This window comes from Microtus oregoni, unplaced genomic scaffold (genome assembly GCF_018167655.1).
Source record: "Microtus oregoni isolate MIOR12 unplaced genomic scaffold, Mior012 000018F_ref0000195, whole genome shotgun sequence".
Taxonomy (NCBI): domain Eukaryota; kingdom Metazoa; phylum Chordata; class Mammalia; order Rodentia; family Cricetidae; genus Microtus; species Microtus oregoni.
The window spans coordinates 4,296,775-4,323,772 of NW_024543077.1; the positions used below are offsets into that span (position 1 = coordinate 4,296,775).

Below are 26,998 nucleotides of genomic sequence, written 5' to 3' on the forward strand. Positions count from 1 at the left end.
GGTGTAGCTAGTTCTATTTTTTAGTTCTTTGGGAGACTTCCATACTATAAACCTGCTGTTTAAAATGCAATGTTTTGCTCTTCTTAAGGGTAGCCTAAATGCGGTGTGTTAAAATTTTTATTTAATCTTGGAGGCAGAGACAGTAGGAATTATTGTGAATTTAAGGCCAGCCTAGAATTAAGACTATGTCTCAAAAACAAACTAAAGCCAAAACTAAAAAACAAAACAAAACATTTTATTGAAATATGTCACTAGATGGCAGTACAAATCAAATTTTAAACCATCCATCTGCTTTCAAAACTGTAGTTAAGTTGAGGAAATTGACTTTTTTTTTTAACATCAGGGCAAATTCATTCTTTAAATTTTAATGAATTACAGGAATCTCGGGTTTTGTTAGGCAGAGGCAGAAGTATACAGCTTTAGTTTTCTTTCCCAAGAGGGTTTCACTGTAGCCCTGGCTGTCCTGGGACTCAGTGTCCTCTTGCCTCTGTCTTCTGAGTGCTGGGATTAAAGGCACCGCCACTGTCACCACTACCAGACAGATGTTTTTAAAAATACATACTTTGGAGGAAAATGTAGGTATTTGTTGTTTTGCTACTTCATATTTGCTGTTGCTTTTTGAGACACAATCTCATTCCATAGTCTAGGTTAGTCTGTAATTACTCCATAGACCAGGCTGATCTTTAGTTTGTGGCAGTCCTTCGAAGTGTCCTGATGCCCTTTATGGGGCTGGGAGGTAAGAACTATGACACAAATATAGGGACTTGGAACTCTCGCAACAACGATGATGCATTATCTATCCACTTTTTGGATTCTTTGATTCATTTGCCTTGTTTGGCTAAGAATTGGTATTTAGTTCCAAACTGCAAATAAAGCATCCAGTTTAGTTCTTGGGGAGTTCCTTTTGGTTGATGATGGGAGAAATCAATGTTTAAGTAATTAGAGAATTTAAGATTGGCTTACAGTAGGTTGTTTTGACATCTGGACCTGTTTAAAACTTTTGGTTGAGGTAATGAAATAGATTTTTCTATCAGAAGGAAATTTTATTATTTATTATTATTATTTTTATTATGGTTATTATTATCATCATTATTAGAAAGTAGGTAGCAGGCAGTGAAAGTGAAGGTAGATGGATTGATCTCAGAATGTTGGGGGCTGTGGGACCCCAGACCTGAATTTTCTGTAAACAACTTGCTATGCTTACAGCTGCTCTGAGCAGAACAACTTGTTTTCCTGTGTTTGTAGCTGCTCTGAGCACGAGACCCTTAGGAGCTCCTGATGGCAGGAAAGTGGTTTCTGGTGGGTTTGGCTGGGGCATGGCTATCAGTTAAGGATCCCTATATATCTGCCCTGGAACACAATAAAGGGGGTGTTCTTGTTTCAAGGATGACCCGTGTCCCCATGTCTCTGTCTCTGTGTGTATTTCAATCTCCAGGTTCCTTGGCCGGCTCGCAAAAGACTGTAATACAGTCTACAGGTGTAGTACTGTAGTACGCATAGTACAGGCGCTACAGTACTGTAGTACACTTAGTAGTGTTAGGAATATTTCCTAATGCGAGTTCTCTGCTGATGCAAAATTCCAAATCAAGCCAAATCAAAACAAGCCAAATTAAGAAATATCCAGGTTTAATGGGAGATCTGCGCTCTTGGGTGGCCCTGAGGAGGGAACTAGAAAGCCGCGAAAACATGACCCCCCCCACCCTAGGAAGAAAGGGAGACCACATGTTCCTCTTTTGAGGGATCACTTAAGTACTCTGGGGAGTCGTCCTGACCGCACACCCAGGGAGGGGTCAGGACCTGGCCTGCTGGGATTTGGAGTCCAGACCAGGCCTGAGGGCTGGGATAGATGCGAGGGACTGGGACCTACGTTCCCAACCTAACATTCCAGACTCTTTGAATATAGGGGTGACAGAAAATTGGAATGGCAATTATGACAAACATTTGGGCTCTCTTTGGAAAAAGGGCGTATACTCAAATCTGGCTACTTCCTATGGGCACGGGGTGGCGTGGGGAAGGGGAGAGCCAGGTGTTCACCTTTAGCGAGAGGTGTGGCTGGAAAGGCATCCCATGAACTGTCATCCCAGAGAAGGCAGGCAGCTGTTCCTTGGGGAAGATGAGAAGGCAGGTGTCTGGGAAAAAAAATTGTTATTGCTAAAGATGAGTGTGCCAGAATGAAAAGCAGGTAGGCCCTTCTGATATAGATATGAATAATTTACATTAGTATAGATTTTGCTTTATTGATAGAGATTTAAGGTCAATTTTGTTATATGTATAAGTGTTTCTGATTTTGATTAAGGTATTGTGATAGTGTAGTTCATTTAAATATGTTCTGTATAATTAAGAAGTATAGGTTGTTGATGGATAATCATCGATAATAGTAAAGCTTGTAGTCATGTTAGTTAGATTTTCTAGACATATAGAGATATATTTCAGATAGGCATTCTTCATATCTCTCAAAGGCTGCAGAATATGGCATTTAAAATATTTTAATAACTTAGGACTTTTCATGACAATGAGACACTCTGCTCCTGGCAGCACCAATCTACTTCAAGAGGAAGATGGGCATCGAAGAGGATCCTTATGGAGTTTGATAGCCATTTGTGCAAGAAACTGTTCTTGCCTGGACTATTGCATAAACTGGAAACAGAGAACCCGCAGAGAGAGGACTACTGAACTTGCCTAAATGTGAGATGATCTTTCTGGGTTCCTGATTCATGAGAGAGTCTGCGAGACATTCTTCAGGACAAGCAGATAGTGACTGCCTTTGGAATTTCCTGCTTGATGAATATGTCTGCTGGATACTATGGGCCTGAAGGCTGAAGATGGATGCCCCAACGGTACAAAAGAACTTTGGGTGACTGTCCAGACAGCGAGATGTCTTTGTCATTTCTAGAGTTTGAAGTTTCTTAGTTCTTGTTTACTTAGGTAATATATCTTTCTGGAGTCTTTGATGGAGTTAAGAATAGTTAGTTATAGTTATAGTTTTCCTTAGTTATGATAAAGATTATTGTAACTTTTACTTGAAAACTGTTTTGTTATATGTAATTTTGCTATGTTAAAGCCTTTTTTTTGTTTAAACTGAAAAAGGGGAAATGATGGAGGAAGGTCATTGGCTAATAAAGGCACTGCCCTGGCCCATTTTATTGGTTAGAGGATAGGTGGGAGGAGAAAACAGGACAGAACACTGGGAGGAAGAGGAAGTGAGGTCAGAGTCTCGACAGCTTTCCTCTCAGGAGCAGACGCCTGAGAGAGACGCCATGCCCCGCTCCCGGCATGAAGCTCCGACCCAGGATGGACTAGGCTAGAATCTTCCCAGTAAGACCGGTTCTCACAGATTATTAGAGATGGGTTGATCGGGATGTGAGAATTAGCCTGTAAGTGCTAGAGCTAAAGGGCCAAGCAGTGCTTAAAAGAATACAGTGTCTGTGTAATTATTTTGGGGCATAAGCTAGCCGGGCAGGCGGCTGGGGTGTTGGGGACGCAGCCTCGCCGTCGCCCTTATTACTTCACCCTTCATTGCGGCATCCTGGAAAACCGGAGGGTGGAAGGTCCTGTCTGCTGGACAGACCAAGTGTCTTGAGTAGGTGCCCGCCTTGAGCCTGGAGAGATGGTACCAGCATGGGTGTCCCAAGAGCTTGGCAGCCGAGGGGGTGGTGAGCATTACCGTGTGAGGTCCTGTCCATTGAGGTTGGAAAGACCTAGGAGTTAACTGTTTGAGGAGTACTCTGTTCCCTGGGGAGAGCAAGGCAGGCTTAGGGTCATTAGGGTCCACTGGTGTGGTGGCAGGAAGACAACTGTTAGCATGTGAATGGAGAAGGGACCTTAGGAGGGAGAGGTAGGGTAGGTACCCCGCCAATGGAGGAGTTTGGACTGGGAGGTGATGGTTAAGGAGAAAGGGCCTGCCATAAAGCAGCTCAAAGGGGCTCAGGCCCATAGGGGAACGTGCGGTGGCCCTGAGACGAGTCAGGGCAATGGGGAGAAGGGAGGGCCAAGATAACCTGAGTTCAGTGGAGAGCTTGATTAGTTGTTGTTTGATGAGTCCCATTGTCCAGGAGATGTTGAGAAATTCTGACACCAGCTCTGTGACCCTGAGCCACCACATCTGCTGTTTCCCTGGAGACTGGAAACACTTCTATCTATCCTGTACAAGTGTCCACAAGCGTTAAGAGATAACAAAGTTTTTTATGAATAGGCATATGGGTAAAATTAACCTGCCAGTCTTTGCCCAGTTGGTGTCCAATGTGGAGAGCTCCTTGTGGGTTGGCCTGGGCACACGTCTGGCAGGAGCAGTGAACCTGTAAAATAGAATCTTGGAGATGGGTGGGGTTAAAAGGGGCTCCAAGAAGCGGAACAAAGCTTTGGGGAAGCAGCTAAGGATAGCTCCACCCAGTAAATGTGCTGGGCAAGCTGGTATCGCTAAGAAAGAATGAGGAAAAAAAAATGTTCTGCAAGATGGTAGGGCAGTGGAAAAGTTTTAAGTGTGGAGAAACGGGTCCCGTCTACCCCCATAGCTGAAATTGGTGAGGGAAACTTAAGGCCCGAGTGAGAATAAAAATAATGGACTTACCCGCCACTTGTAGCATGACCCTTGGACGTTACATCAGAACACCAATGTCTGACAGTCTTAGGACAATATGAATGTCTGTATTAGTAACTTTTCTAGCTGGTGGGATTAAAATATCTGTTCATCAGTTGAAGAGAAGGGGGATTAATCTGGGTTCCTAGTTCAGAAGATTTAGGGAAGCACGGTGGCGTGCGCGTGGCAGCAGACATGCATGTACGGAACTGGTGGGTAGCTGACCATGTCTTCCTCGAACTGCAGAGGCTCATCCCTAGGGACCGGCTTCACCTACAGTCACATTGTTTTTGCTCCATCAGCCATGTGATGTTATTAGTGTTGTAGGGAGAGCCCCTTGTTTGTTTCCCTGGCTGCCCAGCAGCCGAAATAATCACACAGGAACCATATTAATGAAATCACTGCTTGGTCCATTAGTTCTAGCTTCTTTATTGGCTAACTCTTACATCTTAATTTAACCCATCTCCATTAATCTGTGCATCGGCACGAGGTTGTGGCCTACCAGTAAAGTTTCAGCATGTCTGTCTCTGGAGGCAGCTCCATGGCTTCTCTCTGACTCCGCCTCTTTTCTCCCAGGATTCAGCCTAGTTTTCCCCACCTAGCTAGGTTCCGCCCTATCAACAGGCCAAGGCAGTTTATTTATATGGTATTCATATGTATCCATACAAAGGGGAATCCCACGTCATATCAGTCTCTTTTAGACCCTTCTAGATCCACAGGCCACCATCATCCAGGAAACGGAAGCTAGCTAATCCCCCCCCCCGCAAGGAGCAGAAGTTTCAGGACGTTGCTTTTGAAAGGCATACAAGCATTGACTAGTTCCTTTTCACAGAGGACACCAGTGACCAAAATCACTGTGGTCACAGCTCACAGTGAGAAACTTGAAAGTCAGCAGGCCGAGTTCTTCAGATCCAAACAGACACAACTGACTTATTGTAAAAGTTGTCTATTTTGCTATTTTTTTTTTTTTGATTTTCGAGACAGGGTTTCTCTGTAGTTTTTTGGGTCCTGTCCTGGAACTAGCTCTTGTAGACCAGGCTGGCCTTGAACTCACAGAGATCTGCCTGCCTCTGCCTCCCAAGTGTTGGGATTAAAGGCATGTACCACCAGTGCCCAGCTCTTTGCTATTTTTTTTAAAAGGATTTATTTGCAGCTGGAGAGATTGGTCAGCAGTTAAGAGCTCTTCCAGAAGCCTGAGGTTTGATTCCCAGAATCAACATGGGGGCTCACAACTGTCTGTAACTTTAGTTCCAGGGTATCTGACTCCCTCATTGGGCTGCTAAGGGTACCATGAATACATGTGGTGCACAGACATGCATACAGGCAAAATACCCATACATGTAAAATAAAAATAAATTAAAAATTATTTCTATGTATGTACACTTGAGTGTATGTATGCACATTGCATGCATACATGTGCCCGTGGGGGTCAGAAAAGCATGTCAGAGTGCTGAAACTGGAGTAACAGGCAGTTGTGAACTACCTGTTGTAAATGCTGGCAACTGAACCTAACCACTGAACCACCTCTCCAATCCTAATCTCCATCATTTTCCAGATCACTGCTTCTATTGTTAGTTCAACTAGTTCAGGAAGGCGTACCTTATCACTAAGAACCTCCCAATGGTCTTTTTCCCTGTCTTGCTTTCAGGGCACCTTTTTCTTTTCTTTTCTTTTTCCTTGGCCAAGATTTCAGTTTGTAATTGAGGCTGATATGGCACTCACTATTTCTCTAGTAGCCTAGGGTGGCCTGTAGCTTATGACAATCCTCCTGCCTCAGTCTTGCAAGTGCAAGAGTCACCACACCTGGCTGGACAGCAGCATTTGACAACTACTGTACCTTTGGAAATCCTTCTCTGTCTTCAGGATTCCCACTTTGTGGGTCCTTCTTGGCCTCCTTTGTTGATCCCGTTGTTTGGTTCACTTCTAAAGTCAGTCTCCCGGGCTTGATCTGAATTTCTTTTTGTAGTGATATTCTTCCTAGATGTTTATATTGAACCCCTAATCTTTAAAAACTACCTATTTGGGGCTGGAGAGATGGCTCAGTGGTTAAGAGCACTGCCTGCTCTTCCAAAGGTCCTGAGTTCAATACCCGGCAACCACATGGTGGCTCACAACCATCTGGAATGAGGTTTGGTGCCCTCTTCTGGCCTGCAGACATACACACAGACAGAATATTGTATACATAATAAATAAATAAATATAAAAAAATAAAAACTACCTATTTGCTGAGACAATTAAGGCTGGGTTTCTGGTCTACACATTTCCCTAGAACTCCATTTTTTTCTATTTTCTTTTTTTCTAGTGCTGGGGTTGGAACTAAAGGCTTCATGAATGCTAGCTGCAGGGAGTTGATATTGAACTGGTCCCCAGTTGGTGGTTCTGTTTTGGAAGGTGCAACCCTTCTGGAGGAAGTACATCACTGGGGGTAGTCTTTGAGAGCTCTAGACTTCACCCTGCTCCCACTTCACTCTCTCTACTTCAGATATAGTTCAAGATATGAACTCTCAGCTTTCTGTTCCAGCTGCTATACTTGCTGCTTACTACCACACTGGCCCTGCCATCACGGACTTTAACCCTATGGAACTGTAAGCCAAAATAAACTCCTGGCTTCTCTGAATTTCCTTGGTCATGGCATTTTAATCACTGCAACAGAAAAGCTAACCCTGTCTCCTGATGCCATCTCCAAAAGCCCTGCACCTTTGCTCTGCCATACCAGAAAAAGTCATGCTACTCCAAATCCCTCCCTACTACTTCCTGTGTCTCTCTGTCTCTCCTGGTTGCCCCCTATGCTTTTTGATTATTCTTTTGTCAGTTAATTGCTAACTCAATCTTATGACCAAAGGTTAATTTTATTTAATCAATGTAAATGCAAACTCGGGGTTCATAGTGTGATCGACTACCCCACAATACACAACCTCTTCCTGGTTGCTAGCATCCTCCTTACAAAACTGATTGATATTAGACTGTATAGACATGACCCCTCTGGTGCACAGGCAGATCTGAAATATCACTCTGGCTTTAGAGCTGCTGTAGAATCAGCTGAGCGTCTCTGAGACTTCTCACTGTCCAGTTCCTTTTATGTCTTTTTCTCCCTTCCTTTTCTTCCTCTTTCACAGTTGTTGATCCTGAGAATCCTGTACAGTGGACATTCCTGCCCTGGTGTTAGCAACCTATTTGTCAGTAGGACATACTGCTTAAGATAACGTAAAAGGAGAATTTATTTTGGCTCATGATTCCAGAATTCTAGGCCATGGTGGTTTGGTGTCTTGGCTTTGGGCATGTGGTATCACAGCACATTATGCTGGGGATGGAGGGGGAGGAATCTGCTCACCAAAGAGTATCTTGGAAGCAAAGAGCTAGAGGAAGGAGCTGGGTTCTTCAAGGGCAACCTGATTTCCCCAGTGGCATAGCTTCCTTCCACTGGGTCCTTCTTCTTTTTTTTTTTTAAATATTTATTTATTATGTATACAATATTCTGTCTGTGTGTATGCCTGCTGGCCAGAAGAGGGCACCAGACCTCATTACAGATGGTTGTGAGCCACCATGTGGTTGCTGGGAATTGAACTCAGGACCTTTGGAAGAACAGGCAATGCTCTTAACCTCTGAGCCATCTCTCCAGCCCCCTGGGTCCTTCTTCTTAAAGGGTCTATATTTTCCCAGTAGTGACACAAGCTGGTCACAAAGGCTTTGGGGGACATTTAAGATCTTAACCCCCAACTATCAACCTAGTCCTCAGGGTCAACATTCCAGGAAATCCAACTTGTAACACCATCCCAAAGCAGTCATCACTTTCTTTGCTCTGCTGCTGCAATCACTCTCTCACCTTGGCCTCTGAAACAGCTTCCCCCAGACTCCCGGATGCTTTTTTTTGGCCCCTAATACCTCTTTTATTCATAATTATCAATATTCAATTTCTTGTCATAATGTTCAGCTCAATTTATTTATTTATTTATTTTGGTTTCTTGAGGTTAGGGTTCTCTGTGTAGCCCTGGCTCTCTTGGAACTCACTCTATAGAGCAGGCTGACCTCAAACTGCCTGCCTGTCTCTGCCATCTAAGTGCTGGGACTAAAGGCGTGTGCCACCATGCCTAGCATAATATTCAGCTCAATTTATTTTATCTTATTTCATTTGATTTGTTTTTTTTTTTTAGATAGGGCCTTATTTAATTCCAAAGACGACCTTGAACTTATTTTACCTTTCTGCTTCTCCTTCCTTAAGTGCTAGACTACAGGTGTACAACACCACACTTAGTTTACTTGTGTTTCTGGGGATCAAACACAGTGCTTCATGCATTGAGGCAAGTACTCTACCAATGAGAGAATATCCCTAGCTATATTTGACTTTGAAATGAATTGTGTGTGTAATTTCATAAAATCAGTGAACTTATGAATCCTGACATCTATTTAAGCTGTGTAAGTCCTGAGTTACCTATATAACTTCCTCTGATTGCAACCCATATTTACTTTCTAAGAATGACTATTTTTTTCACTCGGCATTATATTATGAACCTAATATAATTATTTTAACTGAGGTTTTCTCATGGCCGTATTGAATAAATTAATTATATGAAATTATATTAAATTATATGAAAATCTATAATTTATCTTTGCCTTGTTAATGAGCATCTGGTTTTTCTTTTTTTCTTTCCTTTTTTTTTTTTTTTTACAAGTTTTTGGTGTTTATTTGTAAGAACTTCTTCAGTATCTCTACAGAGAGTAGAAGAATTTAGCAAATGTTCAATTTATTTTTATTTTTGTGGTGTATGGGTGTGTGTTTGTGTGTTTATATGTGTGGTATATATTTGTGTGTTCATAGATATATGCGTGTAGGTCTGTGTGTACATGCAGACGCTAGAGCAGGTTGGTGGTTGCCACTCTATTCCTTAGTGCTTATTCCTTAGAGATAGGGTCTCTCACTGAACCTGGAGTTAGGCCAGTGATCTTCCTGTCTCCACAGAACTGGAGTCACAGATGTGTGGAGCCATGATTGTTTTTTAATAAGGGTTCTGGAGATTTAAAAATGCATTCATTTATTTTTTACATAAATTTGTGTGCATATGATGTGTGTACAGGTGAGTATGTGTTTGTGTGGGGGGTATATGTAGTCCATGGCCTGCTGTGGAGGTCAGAGGACACTTGGATACCAGCCCTTGGCTTTCATCTCATTTGAGGAAGAATCTCTGTTATTTGCCACCGTCTGGGTATTCCAGACTAGCTGGCCTGTGAGCTTCTGGAGGAACTCTCCTGTCTCTGCCCACAGTTTCACCCCTGGACTGTTGGAATTGCAGATATGTGTGACCATGTCTGGCTTTCATGTGGGTTCTGGTCATCTGAACTCAGTTTCAGGCTGGAGACCGTCAGTTCTTTTACCTGCTGAGCCATTTCTCCAGCTCCAGATGTTCAGTATTACAAGCTAATGCCACCAGTGCTGGGTGTTGTCAGACCTTTAATTTATGCTAATCAAATGATACTATTATTTTATACATGTAATTTATATTTTGATTGCCAATGAAGCTGAGGGGGAGTTTGCTTAATAAAGGGTTGTTACGAGTGGGTCTCTGTTATGATTGACAGGCTTGAATTGTGTAAGCCTTTTCTCACTGTACATGTCCCTTCCCATGATGTATCTGGTTTTTTCAGATGAATGCTCGATCAATGCATAGGCTTAAGATGTAAATAGGTGTTTTCCCTAAGAGTTCATTCAGAATGCACAGTTGGCATTTTTATGCATGTGCTCCAAACCAGTGTCACCAAATTACCCTCTATGGCGAGCCCACAAGTGTTATACAGCGAATGTACAACTGTCAGACCAATAGACAGATCCACAGGGTGTGTTTATGGACACTCCACATGGAGAGCCCATTTAGCTGAGCTGCTGGAACACTCGTCTTTTGGATAGTCACTGTCAATTCTGTAAAAGTCTTGTGAAATCATGGCGTTTCCTCCCTTCAAAATGGGAGTCATTCCCGAAATACCTCAGCAGTGTGACTTCCTACTGTATGGGCAATGAAATGACCTTCTCGTGGGTAACACTCACTCTTTGTTCTAACAAACAAATCTACATAAAGTCAGTGTCCCACAATTACCTTTGCTAACAGACCAGGTAGGAATTCCAAAAAGAGAGGAAGACAGAGCCCTTATCGCCCTTAGCGACAAACAGGTCTGAATTTGGGTGAGCCCAGGGTCCAGGGAGGTTTGGTAACCTTATCTAATGGTTTGGACTGTCGTGTCTCCCTTTGGATGCCGGCCCTTCCTGGGTGGTATCACTTTTCCTGGGGCACTGTCTTGTCAGGTTCTACCTGTTTGTTTTTTTTTTGGTGATTCTGAAATGCATGTTGATATCACTGTTTTGCCTATGGAATACTTTTGACCACGTCTGTGAAAACTAAAGACCTGGTGGAGATTGCCCCTTCACTCTCTTCTTCACCCAAGGAATAAAGAACATGTAGAGGTAACAGGGAGTTAATTAACTGCATTTACCTTAAAATGAGGTTAGCCAGTTTTCACCTGCGATAGTGAAGCTTTATGAACTCTGAGAGGTTTAATGGGCTTAACCCCAAACTAAACCTCGAGAGCCCAGCTGGCTTCCATACCTAGCTTTGTTCTGTAGTGTGTTAGAATGGAAACTGATTACAAAATGGGAGTTATTAATGATTGTTGGGAGAGGAAAATTTTACTCCATTGTTTTGAGTGGGGTATATGTGTAGCTTTATGTACACCAGATACCTGTGTTATTGGGTGTATTATCAGCTTCTTCCAGATGCCATTTTTATTTTCTTAGTGCATCAACTATGGCTACTTTATATCCACTACCTGGCAATTCCAGCATCTAAAACCTTTGGGGCCATCCACCTGTTATTAGCTATTTCTATCAATTATTTCTTATGATTTATTGATGTATTTAGCAATTTTGAAATCACGAGTGCATATCTTGCTGAGGTTGATTGGTGAAACTTATGTTACAAGTAATTTCTTCCATATTTAATGTTTTGGTCACTGTGCCAAATATCTGAAATAAGCAACTTAAAAGGAAAAAAAAATTATTTTGCCTCATGGTTCCGGAGGTTTTAGGCCATGGTCAGCTGTGTTCCACTGTTTCTAGGTGGAAAGAAAGAAGCTCGTGGCAGGGAACATGAGGTGGAGGAGAGCTGCTTACTTCCAAGAGTAGGAGACTTGCAGAGGAAGTTTCCCTGAACAAGACATTAATTCACACTGGTTTGGATTTGAAATGTCCCTTGTAGGCTTACATGTTCAAAGGCTTGGTCTCCAGCTCTTGCCACCATTTAGAAGTTCGTGAAGCCTTTAGGAGGAAGAGATTTGCTAGAGGAAGGGGGTTATGTAGCTGTGAGGCTGTTGTATCTCTACTTCCTTCCTGCTCTCTGCTTCCCGACTGTAGATACAATGTGACCTGCAGAGAAATACCTGTCCTATGACTTACCTTCCATGATTGAACGTGTTCCTTTTTAATTGTAAACCAAAATAAAACCATCCTCCCTTAAGTTGCTGTTAGCCAAGTATTTGATAACAGCAACGAGAAGAAGAAACAAAACACTGGATCACGGGGCAAAAAAGGAAAATGAATGTGTACATGCTACCAATTTTTTTAAGTAACAAAATCTTATTTTTTATTTTTTTTTACAGAAATTCAGATATTCCAATAAATTTCTTTACATTTCCTGGACCTTAAAAAAATTGCACACAACTTTTGGACATAATATAACGGAACAGAATGAGAAAGGGAGTCTTTTTTTTTTGAAAGGTAAAAACATACTTCTTATACTTAACATTTAGTGATTTACATGTATATTATCTATGTACAAATGGTATATCATCAATGACCCATCTTCATAGCTCGGTGGTATGCTAAATTACACTTAGGTTTCATGGCAAAAATCTCTTAAAGAAATTCTCATGTGGCGAGGAAGAACTTTTAATTTTTTTAAACATTACTGCTAGTGATGTAAGACTCCAGACAGAACCATAGTTTACATAGGTTAGAGGAGTCTAAAACCTTCTGTTTTTAGTGTAGATTATGAGATGTCTCCCCTTAAATAAAAGATGATATTTTAAAAGAAGTTGTGTGTAGTTTGAGGCCAGTCTGGTCTACAGAGAGAGTTCCAGAATAGCCAGGGCTACACAGAGAAACCCTGTCTCGAAAAATGAAACAAAGTAAAAGTTGTGTGTAATTCAATTAGTAAGTAGGATATTTAGAATGCATCCGGACAACAAAGAGCCCCCAGAATGACTTATACTGTAGTTATAGAGACCAAGTGTTCCCTTAATATAGTTCTTTAGGAAAGTCACACCTCTGTGAACTGGGTTTTACTTCCTTGAGCACTTGAGTGTATCTGTAATGTACTTTTAGCCATTTGAAACCTTTGGCTCATGGTGAAAACATGGCTAAAAATACGAATGTGGTTTTATGTGAGCACAAAAGAGGGAAACCCTGATTCTATGTTAGGCTCCACCTGATGTTCTAGCGACAGATGCGAATTCAACCTTATCTGAGCCCGTGAGTGAAGACATTCTATGTGTGTGTGTGTGTGTGTGTGTGTGTGTGTGTGTGCTCAGGTATATAATCTGGGCTCTTCCACAGAGCCCCCTTCATGTGCACCTCAGCTTGTGTTTACCCTCAGACAAAGAACTACTTCAATATTAAGCGTTTCTCTGGTGTTGGATTTAAGCAGGAGATGTTATGAGGGCAATGGTTGGGGGTACCTGGGGGAAAAGATCCTTGAAGACAGGTGGTGAGTTGTAACTACTACCAATCATTGGCTAACCCAAAGGAAAGAAAACATATGAGAACTTTCCAAATCAACATTAATAAACAAAAGGTAACTTATTTCTATCAAGTCCTTTTGACATGTATAAGTATAGAGTTATTTACTTCTAAGGCTATAAAGTTGTTTTTATTTATTTTGTTAGTACCACTTACTATTATTTAGAAGTAGATTTAATGGAACAATTTCTTTTATCAAAACAAAAATGAGTATATGTCAGTAAAGGAATTAAAGGATACGGGTTTCTAATGACATACAGAATAAAGAAATAGAGAACTCATATTTTAGGTATCTACTAGTAAAGTATATTAAATTCCTATGCATATTCTAGGGGAACTAGAAAAGGTGTCTATTTGATAGCAGCCTGTATATTACATGAGAGAGCATCCAGGTGAAAAGAAACTTTCTTTACTGTTCAGAGTTCCTTGATGCTGTTTCATCAATGACAGGGGCATCTACGGGAACCTATCATGTGACGGTGTACTTCCTAGTATTCACAGTTTGATGGAGTCATAGCACACGGCAGAAACATTTCCTTGGCGATGACTCAGACAGATTAAACTGAACACACACTTGGCAGGAAGTTTGAGGGGCTACACCTCTTAATAACCAAGTGGTTGTAACTAATTGCACAGTGAAATGAGTGGACAATAATGTTGAGGAACCAAAGATCAGGGGCATTTCTCAATAAATGACCCTTAATCAGCTTCTTGGCTACTGAGACAGGAATAATCTAGAACTAACTGCCCTTGTGTTTCTTTTAGTAATATTGAAAGATTAAAGCTTTTTTTGTTTTCAGTTTGATTTAAAAAGGACAGCTTATAAACCTCAGTACATACGTATTTTACATGTTAATTCTAGCAGGTGTGTATTCTTCTTTCTTAAACTATTTCCTGATTATGATTTTCATGAATGTTATCTGATCTTATTTAATGACAGTTTCCAGTGAGCTGGTGTTTAATCCGTAGTCGTAGCTCCGCTCGGAAAACCACCGGCAGCTCTGCTGACCTAGATTAGCAGGTGTGTCGACAAGTAGACTTTGTGCATATTCGTCTCTGGACTCTGGTCTCTCCCAAGTGTCTTCCTTCTTGATGTTGATGTACAAAGCTGTTTGTTTAGCTGTTGTTTGACTTGTTTTGTGCTCATTCTAGAGAATATTGGCTTAGCAGAACTGCAGAGAGAAGGAGGAGAGAGAGAAAGGGTTAGGGGAAGAGAAAAATAAACATGATTTCCTGTCAACAAGATTTTCACATGTTTGTCATGACAATAATACCACAGCTGGGCCTAGGCAGAGGCCTGCTTAGCATGCACAGGAGTGATGGTGCATGCCTGTCATCCCAGAACTTGGGTGGTGGGGGGAAGAGGATCAGAAATTCTAGGTCATCTTTATGTTCATAGCAAGTTCAAGGCCAGCCTTGGTTGCATGAGGCCAAGTCTTCAAAACTAAGTACCCTTCTCATGCCAAAAAAAAAAAAGTTCAAATGCACTTTGGATTTATTACCAAAGACTTTGTGTGATCTGTTCCATTATACACACAGTACAGTATTCTCAACAGGGGGCTTCGTGAAATCCAAATATCCTCTGGAGTTGAGACTGCAGACTGCTTTAAAGGAATGAGGAGGAAGGCAGGGAATGAAGAGTCATTCCAAACCTCACTGTCTTGCCTGGCATATAGAAGGTTTTCTATGTTCCAATTCTTCTCCCTTTCTTTCTTTACAAGATGTCATAACAGGTGAAAAAAATGCCTGTATATGAATCATTCACAAATCCAATCACCTTTAAATACCAACCTTTTTCTTCCCATGTTTCTTCATATTTCTTACGTAAATGTACTCTAATTTTATAAAGTGGGAATCACAGTGTAGATGACACTGTTTAAAATCTTTAACATGACATTAAACACTCTATATCATTATATCAGCATCTAATGGCAGTATAAGATTCCATTCTACTTTTTTTTGAAGAAAAATATACTTGCTGCCAAGCCTGAAAACTTTATAATTTATTTATTTTTATTTTATGTACATCATTGTTTTGCTTGCATGTATGTATGTATACGGTGTCACGGGATGAAGCAAAGCTATGAGATTATCAGAGAGGAAATGGATAGGGTAAGATCCAATCTCAGTGGACTGGACTGGGAGGAAGGGTGGTGGAAAGAATTTGTTTACTCCCCAGAGAAGTGTGTGTATACTAGAAGAGAAGGGAGCTGCTGCAGGGTAGGCTTCTCTTTGTGAAGATCCTGACTTCCAATGGGAACAGAACACTTGTGGTCAATCTCATCTCCCTGCTATCTGGGCCCACACTCCAGGGCCCGGCCAGGTCACTCATCAGCGATCCCTAGTCTCTTTTTCTTGGGTCACCTATGGCTTTCACTTGGTTAATCTCTCACCCGACCCCTTGCTGTAAGCTCATTATTAATCACTCAAGGTTTTTCTCCTGAATGGTCTCTTTTTTTTCCTCTTTGATGGACACTGGGTCTCCTCACCCAGGGTGTCAAGGAGTTGAGGAACGAATGGGAAAATTGTGCCAGGAAGCCTGTGAACTGGGTTTCTACTGGGGACAAAGCAGGTTCAGTGCCTAAATTTCAAATGTAAGGAACTGTATTCTGAGTGTTGGCGCATGTCAGTCAAGGGAAGGACATCCTCATGTTTTGTATATCGGGTGTTTTACTTGCCCATCATTGGTCCTGGCCCGGCTTCTCTCTGCAGGCTGCTCATTACAAGGCTTTCTGACCGTGTTTGCCTGAGTCTGAATTACTTAGACATTGTTATGCCTGGTATTTTTTCTTCCTAGTGTATGGCAGCACCGTGCAATGACAATCTTGGGCATGTGAGAGTTCTGTAGCTCACTAGGCTGAAAACAACAAGAATATTGGTTCCATTGGGGCTCGGAACACAAACAGTCCCCACATATTATCAGGAAACCACTGTACTTGGGGAGTAATATTAGACTGTTATTACTTGTGCTCACACCACGTAAACAGAGAGGTAGGTGTTCCCACCTGAAAGCCTGGCCAACCTGTGCATACAGACAAGTTTATCAAGGGCAATAGGAAGAAGGGAGTAAGAAAAGGCAAGACTTTCCTTTCCTCATGTGACTATTTCTTCTTCTGTCTTAAGAGTCCCAGCTATCAGGGCTGTTTGCAGAACTAACTGGGAATCTTAGTCTGGCTACACTGTAATCCCTGCCTTGTAAAACATTCTGCTCTTTTTAAGACTTTTGCTAACATTTTTCATGCACCATGGATATTACCTATCAGGGAGGTAATTTAAAAGATGTCACGTTTCCCCAAGTTTGTACAGAGCAGGGCGGAATAATTAAGTCATTTAATGCTGCTTGGGATCTTTGTTCTGTCGGGTTTGACCTTGTAGCCTGTCGTGGGCTCTGAGTTGCCCATGTTCCATTGTCAAGGGGCTCTTTGCAACTCTTTCTGAAGCTGTCGTTTGAGTAACTCACAGGTACAATAGCCAGACTGTCCAGGCCATTTAAATGCTGCCTTGTTGAATTTTCTACGTGTTTACCAATGCTGACAGTAAGGTCTCCTGCTGGCTGCTTTCTGCTGATTGTTCCTATCTAACCGGTTAGGGTCCTGGAGCCCCCTCAATCAGGACAGCGAGAAGTGGGAGGGGGCAGGTACTGTCTGAGTAGTGAGAAAGGCCAGGCTTTCTGGGACAATGGCTAATGAACTGCAGTTGTGAAAATGAGTAGAGAGGGAATCCAGCCTGCTTTTTCTCATCAACCATTTTTGCCATTTTCTCACACTCTAGTGTTTGGAACTGTGTCCGCTTCTGACAGGGACCTATGATTCCTTTCATCTCTGGGAGGTGGATTGCAGTCCCTTATGATCTGTAAAATCTCACTTGTTTTCTCTTTTTCCGCTAGCAAAATTTGCTCTCTCTGTCAAGGTCTTCTATGCTCCAGTTCCCCAGCTCTAAGCCAGCTTGATCTTTAAGTGCTTGCTGAACAAATGGAGGAAAATAGAAATAGGAGACTCTTTCCATCAGTCAGAGCTGCTGTGGGACTATGGTCTTGTACCCTGTAAAGATTTGCCACTTGTATTGGTTAATAAAATGTTGATTGGCCAGTCAGCAGACAGGAAGTATAGGCAGGGTGACAAGAAGAGGAGAATTCTGCTCAGTCTGCAGTCGTCACTCAGACGCAGAGGACACAAGATGAGAATGCCTCACTGATAAAGGTACCAAGCCATGTGTATAACACAGACAAAAATTATTGGTTAATATAAGATTTAAGAGTTAGTTAATAAGAAAGCCTGAGCGAATAGGCCAATCAGTTTATAATTAATATAGGCTTCTGTGTGTTTCTTTGGGACTGAATGGCTGAGGGACCTGGCAGGACTGAAACCTCTGTCAACCCAGAGCCCATTAAGTTAGTGCTTTTCATGTCTCAGTATGCATGAGAATTATCTGCGTATCCTGTAAAAGTGTCTAGAGTTTTTTTTTAAACGACAGAAATAGTAAATTTTATTTTCCTATTGTTTTTATTGAGCTATACATTTTCCCCACTCCCATTCCTTCCCCCCCATCCTCTTCCACCCTCCTCCTGCCCCCCACATTCCCAATTTACTCAGGAGATCTTGTCTTTTTCCCCTTCCTAGGTAAATCCATGTGTGTCTCTCTTAGGGTCCTCTTTGTTGTCCATTTTCTCTAGGATTGTGGACTGTAGTCTACTTATCCTTTGTTTTGTGTCTAATATCCACTTACGAGTGAGTACATATTGTATTTGTCTTTCTGGGTCTGGGTTATCTCACTTAGGATGTTTTTTTTTTTCCTAGTTCTGTCCATTTGCCTTCAAATTTTAAGATGTCATTGTTTTTACTGCTAAGCAATACTCCCTTGTGTAAATGTACCACATTTTTCGTCTCCATTCTTTGAGGAGTATCTAGGTTGTTTTAAGGTTCTGGCTATTATGGACAATACTGCTATGAACATAGTTAACATAGTTGAGCAAATGCCTTTGTGGTAAAATTGTACACCCTTTGGGTATATGCCTAGGAGTGGTATTGCTTGGTCTTGAGGTAGATTGAGTCCCAATTTCCTGAGAGACCGCCATACTGATTTCCAAAGCGGCTGTACCAGTTTGCACTCCCACCAGCAGTGGAGGGGTGTTCCCCTTACTCCACATCCTCTCCAGCATAAGATGTCATCAGTGTTTTTTGATGCAAATGTGGTACATTTACACAATGATGTATTACTCAGTAGTAAAAAACAATGGCATCTTGAAATTTGCAGGCAAATGGATGTAATTAGAAAAAAAAAATCCTTTGTGATGGTAACCCAGACCCAGAAAGACAAACACATACTCACCCATAAAGTTGATAGTAGATGTAAAGCAAAGAATAACCAGGCTACAATCCACAACCCTAGAGAAGCCAGGTAAAATGCAGGCCACATGAAGGCCCCAGGAAAGGGAAAGTTAAGATCTTCTGGGCAAACTGGTAAGGGGAGTAGAAGGGAGGGGATGAGGGATGGGAACTTGAGGGCTCAAGAAGGTCTAGGTGGGGGAAACAATGAAAGATATATCTTGATAGAGGGAGGCATTATGGGGTTAGGGAGAAACCAGGTGCTAGGAAAATTCCCAGGAATCCACAAGGATGTCCCCAGCTAAGACTCCTAGCAATAGTGGAGAGGTTGCCTGAACTGGCCTTCCCCTATAATCAGATTAGTAACTAATTGTCATCATAGAACCTACATCCAGTAACTAATGGAAGCAGATGCAGTGATCCACAGCCAAGCACTAGACTGAACTCCTGGAACTTAGTTGAAAAGAGGGAAGAGGGACCATATGAGCAAGAGGGGTCAAGATCATAATTGGGAAAACCACAGCTGACCCAAGCCAGTGGGAGCTTGCAGATTCTGGACTGACAGCTAGGGATCTTGTATGTGACTAAACTAAGCCCTCTGAATGTAGGTGACAGTTATGTGGCTTGATCTGTTGGATGGGCCTCTGACAGTGGGACCAGAACTTATCCTGGGTGCATGAACTGGCTTTTTGGATCCCATTCCCTATGGTGGGATACCTTGCAAAGTGTGCAGATTTTGACTTGGTCTGTCTGGAGCAGGACCAAGACTTTGGATTGCTAATACTCTCCCAGATGTAGCTGATGTTGTTGGTCAAGTACCATGCTCTGAGAAGTGAGGTATTAGACTTAGCTCTAAGGCAGAACGAGCTCCCATCCTAATAAGGTACTCGATACACAACAGGTGCTCCAAATGTATCTGTTGAGGTGACCCACACCTGTAATCCTACTGCTCGGCAAGCAGAGGCAGGGAGAGCTCTGTGTTTGAGGCCTGGTTTACATGTGAGCGCCAAGCTAGCCAAGGATACACAGTAAGGTCCTGTCTCTAAACAAACAAAATCAAAAATCCAAAACCAAACCAACCAACCAACCAACAACAACAACCACTACCTCCCTAACCCAAAAAAACTCCAAAAGGGTATCTGTGAATGCACAGATGTTTACAACAATCTGGTGATGAAAACCTTCAGCGATTGGTAGAGACCTGCTGCTCCAGAACTTTCGGAACTTTGTTTTAATTTCATCCACAAACATTAATGCCCTGAGCCAAGGGAGCAGAGTGGGTGGGTGTTCTCTCTTCCTAGGTCTACATGGGAAGATCTTTTCTCCTATGCTTTCAACACTAACTTTTCTCCAATGTATATAAACAGGCATTGAAGAAATGGTCTAAAAGTGTTTGCCCCGGGACAGTCCTATGACATTTCTTTCTTCCCAAAGGTTTATTTTTTATTTAAAAAATGTTGTATTCATTTGTTTTAGAGGGTGTGGGTTAGTGCATGCCATGGCATGGGTGTACAGGTCAGAGGGCAGCTTGTGGGAGTTGGTTCTCTCCTTCCCCATGTGAGTCCTGGGGTTGAAACTCCAGCCAGAGTTAAGAGTCTTATTCACTGATGCCTTTTACCAGCCCCATCTTCTTTCTCAAAAATCTTTATTTTTCTTGCCCCTTCATTGTCTCCTAATTTCCACTGAATCTGAGGCACTGATGTTAGCAGAAGCACAGCCTGTGCTAAATGATCTTCTGGCCACCCGGAAAGGAGACCTGGATCACTGTGGGTTGTTATGTAATGTGATGGACAATGAGACTTGGGTGCTAGGCACAGGGTTTCTTCATGTGATCTTTTCTCACAAAGTAACTCACGAGAAGGGGTTAACTAATGAAGCTCTTTCTTTTTTCCCTCATCTGCATTAGGGATGTCTGTAGAATCTATTAATGTGACAAAACAGGTCCTCTTATTTGGTAAACCTTCCCTTTGCATACTGAGTGGATTTGTTGCTGACTTGAGAGTCTGGATGATATTCTCTGTCCAGTTTGACCTGAAGTTACTCCATTTTTTAATGTAGGTCAAAAGGTTCTCCTTACAATGCCCACAAGAAAGGCCTAAGGCAAGGTGAGAGTACAGAATCCTCAGTTTTCAGGATGTGTTCAGATGATCTATTGTGCACCACCTATGCCTCCATCAGGGAACACTAGAAACTCACTTGCTATTTCTGTAATCCCGTTGTCTTCCCATATGGAGATCTAAACCACACACAAACACTCCACCATGTCTGTGGCCATCCTTCAGAAATGTAAGTAAAACTAACCCCAAATTCAGTGTTACCACACATGGAGTCCAGATCTGAACTGGATTCTCTTATAATCTGTCTCTGTTGCCATTGAATAGTCAGCCCCACACATCTCCCTCTCTACTCTATTCTTCCTCTCTTTCTGAGGCTACTGATTTTGTGTCATTTCTCCGTTGCTCATACTACTCTCTTGGCCTGTGTTCTTTTGTTATATCCCTCCTTTTGTCTTCTCCTCAAGTGTAACACACACACACACACACACACACACACAGATACAGACATACGTAGATAGACAGACAGTCAGACACAGACAGACACAGGCACATACACGCACAGACACACACACACACACATACGCATACAGACTCAAAGAGACAGACAGACAGACACACACACAAACACAGAGACACACAGACAGATACAGACATATGTAGACAGACAGTCACAGGCACACACACACACACACACACACAGACACAGATGTAGACAGACAGGCACAGGCACATACACACAGGCACACACACACACAGATACAGACATACATAGATAGACAGACAGACAGACACAGACAGACACAGGCACATACACACACAGACACAGACACACACACACAGAAACACATACGCATACAGACTCAAAGAGACAGACAGACAGACACACACACACAAACACAGAGACACACAGACAGATACAGACATATGTAGACAGACAGTCACAGGCACACACACACACACACACACACACAGATGTAGACAGACAGGCACAGGCACATACACACAGGCACACACACGGAGACAGATACAGACATGTAGACAGACACACATACACAGAGATACAGACATACGTAGACAAATAGACACACAGACACAGGCACATACATACATGGACACACACACACACACAGACACACATACAGACTCATATAGACAGACAGACTGTAACACAGAGAAACAGGTCTCGAAAAAACAACCCCCCCCAGAAAAAAAGAGGAGGGTACAGTTCTAAAGAGAGAAGTCTCTCAACGGAGGAAATTCAAAATGGCTGAGAAACAACTGTTCAACATCCTTAGCCATCAGGGAAACACAAATCAAAGCTACTTTGAGATTCCATCTTACATCTTATATGGCTTACATAAATATGACAGTTTCTCAGAAAACTGGGAATTGATCTGCCTCATGACTTAACTATACCACTCCTGGGCATATGCCCAAAGGATGCTCCTTTATACCACAAGGGCATTTGCTCGGCTATGTTCACTGGGGCATTATTCATAATAGCCAGGAACTAGAAACAGCCTAGATGTCCCTCAACTGAAGAACTGATAAAGAAAATGTGCTGCATTTGCACAACAGTGTGTCACTCAGCTGTTAAGATTGGCATTATGAATTTTGTAGGCAAATGGATGGAACTAGAAAAGATCTTCCTGAGTGACGTAACCCAAACCCAGAAAGACTAACAGGTATGTACATGGTCTCGAACTCACAGAGACCCACCTGCCTTTGCCTCCTGAGTGCTGGTATTAAAGCCTGTGCCACCACCACCCAGCAGTCATGTATAATTCTGCTTGAATAAAAAAGATATTAAAAAAAAACCCACACTCATCTCTCCAGGAAACTGGAAGGTTTCTCAGTTCATAGAACTGTGGTCTTGAACAAGTCAAAGTGGGCAGAGAGTTCAGGCTTTATATGTCTTTATTACACAAATTTAATAGTCCTGGTCTTAATTGCCCGTATGAGTCTTTGCTGTAATGAAATAAGGCTTTCAAGTATGACGTATGCCTTCCCTCTGGACCAAAGAGAAGTGGACTGACAAGTCTAGAGGCAAATCATAATCGAAACCTAGTGAAACCTACCACACGGGCCCCACTAGCGATGCAACCAAGAATGAAGGCATTTAGTAGCTGCTGCATCGCATCTGACAGAATGATTTGAGAAAAGCTCCCTTGCCCCATGCTGTGTCTTTAGTCCAGGTTCACGGGTTTCCCCATTACCTGTTCTGACTCAGGGCATCGGAAACCTGTGGAGAAGTAGCAAGACCAACCGTGTGAGTTAGATAAGGCAAGCTGGATTGGGATGAATGATTAGCGCTTCAGAGAAACAAGGGCACTACTATGGAATTTACACTATCCTGAGGGTAGTGCAGGCTGCTCATGCAGTTTGGATGTGGAATGCTTGCCAAGTCTTGGATCTCCAGTATGACAAAGGAAAAAAAAAAGCCAAACAAAAACCAAAACCAAACAAGACCTAGTAGAATCATCTAGAAGCCAGGGATAACTCAATCCTGATCCTGAATGTTTTTGTAAGTTAGCAGCGATCCAAAGCACATGTATCCTGAGCTATATTAAAATTTTTGAAAAGTTTCTTTGATGATAATGATCTTAAAAAAAAATCCTAGGTGTTGGGGAACTTTTCTCAGAAACTTGACCTATGCCCAAAGAAATGCTTTTCTAATTGTGGCCCCTGTACCTTCTTAGCTCTTAGTTACATGGGTACTTGTAAATATGCGGACCTCAGAGTCAACACCAAACGCCCCGGAGAATGCTCATTCGAGTTCAATATTTATAGTGCTTTGAGTTTAGAAAATTTGATGGAGATTTGGATCCTGGGTTGGCCATGGTGCTTTGCTTACCACAGCTTCGGTTTTCTCAACTGGAAAACAGACATGGCACCATTTAAGGAACCAAAGTTAGCATTTAGAATATTTTCTGGTAAAAAGAGACGGGGAGGAAACAAAAGTGTAGAACTGGGAGCACCTGCGTCGGTCTTCCCTGGAAAGTCTTTATTCCAGCAAATGACAAAATCTCTCAAGTAACTCAGGATTGTTTGAAATGAAGTACCTAAAAATAACTCTTGAGGACTTTCTAGGATGATGTCATGGTATCCCAGGGCTAGAGACACACCTCCATGAGGGCAAACCTCTTGTTAGAAGTGGAATTCAGGTGGGACACATTTTACCTCAGTGGGGAGTGTTTTCTTTCAGTTTTTTGAGACAGGGTCTCACTCTGCACCCAAAGACGGTCTGGAACTGGTCATCCTCACGTCTCAGCTTCCCAAGTTCTAGAATTCCAGATGTGAATTGATTACCCAGCTTGTCTTTTTCCCTTTCTTCTTTCCTTCCTTCCTTTCTTTTCTTTTTTTTTTTCAAGACAGGGTTTCTCTGTAGCTTTGGAGTCTGTCCTGGGACTTGCTTTGTAGACCAGGCTGTCCTCAGACTCACAGAGACCTGCCTGCCTCTGCCTCCCGAGTGCTGGCATTAAGGCCTGTACCACCACTGCCCCGCCCAGCTTATTTTCTGTTTGTTTTTCTTTTTCTTTTTTCTGTACATCTAGAGAATTCTATTTTTATGGATATAACCATCCCGAGTCAGGCCATGTCTCAGTTGAGAAATCAGGAAGATTTCTCAGGTTTCTCTGTGGTGATGCTTTCTGTCTTTTGCTAAGCACTGGTCCATAGCCAGGTGCCATGCTAGACGACTTGCATATGTTATGACATTCAATCCCTATAAACAACTTCTAGGTGTCTGGTGATATCATTATTTTATTATTTATTTATCTATTATTTTTATGGTTCTGGGAGCTGAGTACAGTGCTTTGTATCTCCTAGGAAAGAGCTCTAGCTAGCATCGTGTGCCAGCCTGGTCCTAGTAACCCCATTTTATCAATGAGAAAAGCATTTAAGAATGATGAAGCCAAGGAATAAGACAACAATGAGACGGGACAGACAAGCTCTGGATTTGCTGGGTTCTTGAGCTCTTAAATGATTTGACCCCAGATGTTTTGGATGAATGTGACCTTGCCTATACACATGCTGTCTCTTCTTCACACACATGAAGACTGGGGTTCTAGTTAATACTAAGTATCAGCTTGAAATATTTGATAAATTAAAAAAAACAGTAGAGATAATTTTCATGACAAAACATAGCACAGTTGTAAACACAAGATTACTTATCACAGCCAAAAAATTAAAAATAACTTTAATTGCTCAAGTAATAAATTGGTTAAATAATCTGTGGGAGTTTTATGTAGCTTTTAAAGCATATGTGAAAGCTGGTGTATGGTGGCATAGGAACCTGAGGCAGGAGGATGAGGAACCTGAGGCAGGAGGAGTGTGGGCCATGTGGCAAGATCTACTTCAAAATATTAACCAAAATAAAAGAGCTTGTAAGGCTGTCATTATAGCTAAATGGTAGCAGTTGCCTACGATGTGCAAGGTCCTGGGTTCAATCCCCATAACAACAATATTTTAAAATAAGTAAGAATAAAATAAAGTGAGTGATATCCATGACATTAAATGGGAAAAGAATATGAAATAACATGTATGTGATACTGCTTTTGAAAATCAAATATATTTATATTCATACACACATTAGGAGATAAAATGTTATCCTTCAATATACAGCAGTTGAAATGTGAGAAATTGTTTTTCCCCCCTCTGAGTACGTGTTACTTTCATAACTAGGAAAATGTGCACCACCGCCATTCATTTCAAAATTCTGTGCTTTGGAAAGAAAATAGAAGATGGAATGAAACATCCAATGTCTTCAGAGTCTTTGTGGATTGGGTCTGGTTCCTCGGCAAGTGCTTGGGAGAGAGAGAAAGAGAGGAGAGAGAGAGGGAGAGAGAGAAAGAAAGAGAGAGGAGGGAGAGATGGGAGAGAGAGAGGGAGAGAGAGAGAGGCGAGAGAGAGGAGAGAGAGGGAGAGAGAGAGGAGAGAGGGAGAGAAAGGAGAGAGAGAGGAGAGAGAAAGGAGAGAGAGAGGAGAAAGAGAGGAGAGAGAGAGGAGAGAGAAAGAGAGGAGAGAGAGAGGGAGAGAGAGAAAGAGAGAGGAGGGAGAGATGGGAGAGAGAGAGGGAGAGAGAGAGAAAGAGAGAGAGAAGGAGGGAAGGAGGGAAAGATAGAGAGATAGAGAGAAGGTAATTTAGGTATTAAAAAATAAAAAATACTTCAGATTTCTTTCTCCCTCTATGCTATCTGTGACAGTTGTGTAGCTTGGTTCTCTTGTGGGACTCCTAACAGTGGGAGCAGGGGCTATTCTGAGTCTTTTACTGGCTTTTGGAACCCTACTCCTTTTTGGGACCACACTGGGGGTAACCTTGCCCAACCTTAATACATGGGGCGGTGCTTAGTCTGACTGCACCTTGATATGCCATGTTTTGTTGACATCCTTGGGAGACCTGCCCTTCCCTGAATAGAAACAGAGATGGAGTGGACTAGGGGCTTGGGAACAGAGGGGGTGTGGTGGGGGAAGGGACTGGGAGGAGAGGAGGGAAGGGAAACTGGGGCTAAGATGTAAAATAAATAAATATATGAATAAATTAAAAGAAAGAATAAGATTGTGTTTGTCCTGTGTTAAGTCCTTGCAAGTAAAGGTTTCTGTATGAAAAAGATCCTGTTTCCTAGATCTGTGTAAATTGCAGTACATGCTTTTCAACCTACACTAAACCTGCCACCCCATTCCCAGATGTGTATCCCTACCTGTTCCTCCCCTTTCATTGTATCTTTCTAACAGTGTAACAGCCAACTCTCTCACCCCTGTGTCTCTCCTACAAAAAGGACCTCAAGTGGTCGGCAGGGGCTGCTCTTTCAAATCCCAACTTAGGTGAGACACTGGACATTGGGCACCAAGAATGCTCAGTGATGGAGAGGAAGAAGAGGGAGGCAGAAAGCTAATGAGGGGGGTAAGACATAGAGGAAGGGTGGAGGGAGGGAAAGTCAACAAGAGAGGGAGACAGCCTGTGTGGATGGAAAGCACCCAGCAGGTAATGTCTGGTGGGTCAAGGGCAATGTATGTGCTGTCAAGTTCCAGAACCTTCCTTTCCATTCCGCAGGAAGGCTTCCTTCTCTGAGCCTTGGGCCACAGATAAGGGTTTTTTATTTTTCAAACATCTATCCCACACATTTTTCTAATTATAAATTCATTACAACTTGCAAAATGTCAAAATGAAAATTCTCCTAACGGTGGAGTTATATTTGTTCAAAGTTCAGTGTGAATTACTTTAATCAGTTAATCCCAGCTAACAGCTGGTTGGAGTCAGCCT

At 42.2% G+C, this 26,998-nt stretch overlaps 1 protein-coding gene across 3 annotated transcripts in view; it reads right to left on the reverse strand.

Moving 5' to 3' along the window:
* Positions 1-12,193: 12,193 nt before the first annotated feature.
* The window catches only part of Lhfpl3 (LHFPL tetraspan subfamily member 3), a 399,694-nt gene continuing 384,889 nt past the window's right edge, over positions 12,194-26,998 (reverse strand). For all 3 annotated transcript variants that reach the window (XM_041668639.1, XM_041668641.1, XM_041668640.1), the window contains one exon: positions 12,194-14,527. In XM_041668639.1, coding sequence (XP_041524573.1) covers positions 14,499-14,527 — 29 coding nt within the window. In that variant the 3' untranslated portion in view covers positions 12,194-14,498. The remainder of the gene's footprint in view (positions 14,528-26,998) is intronic.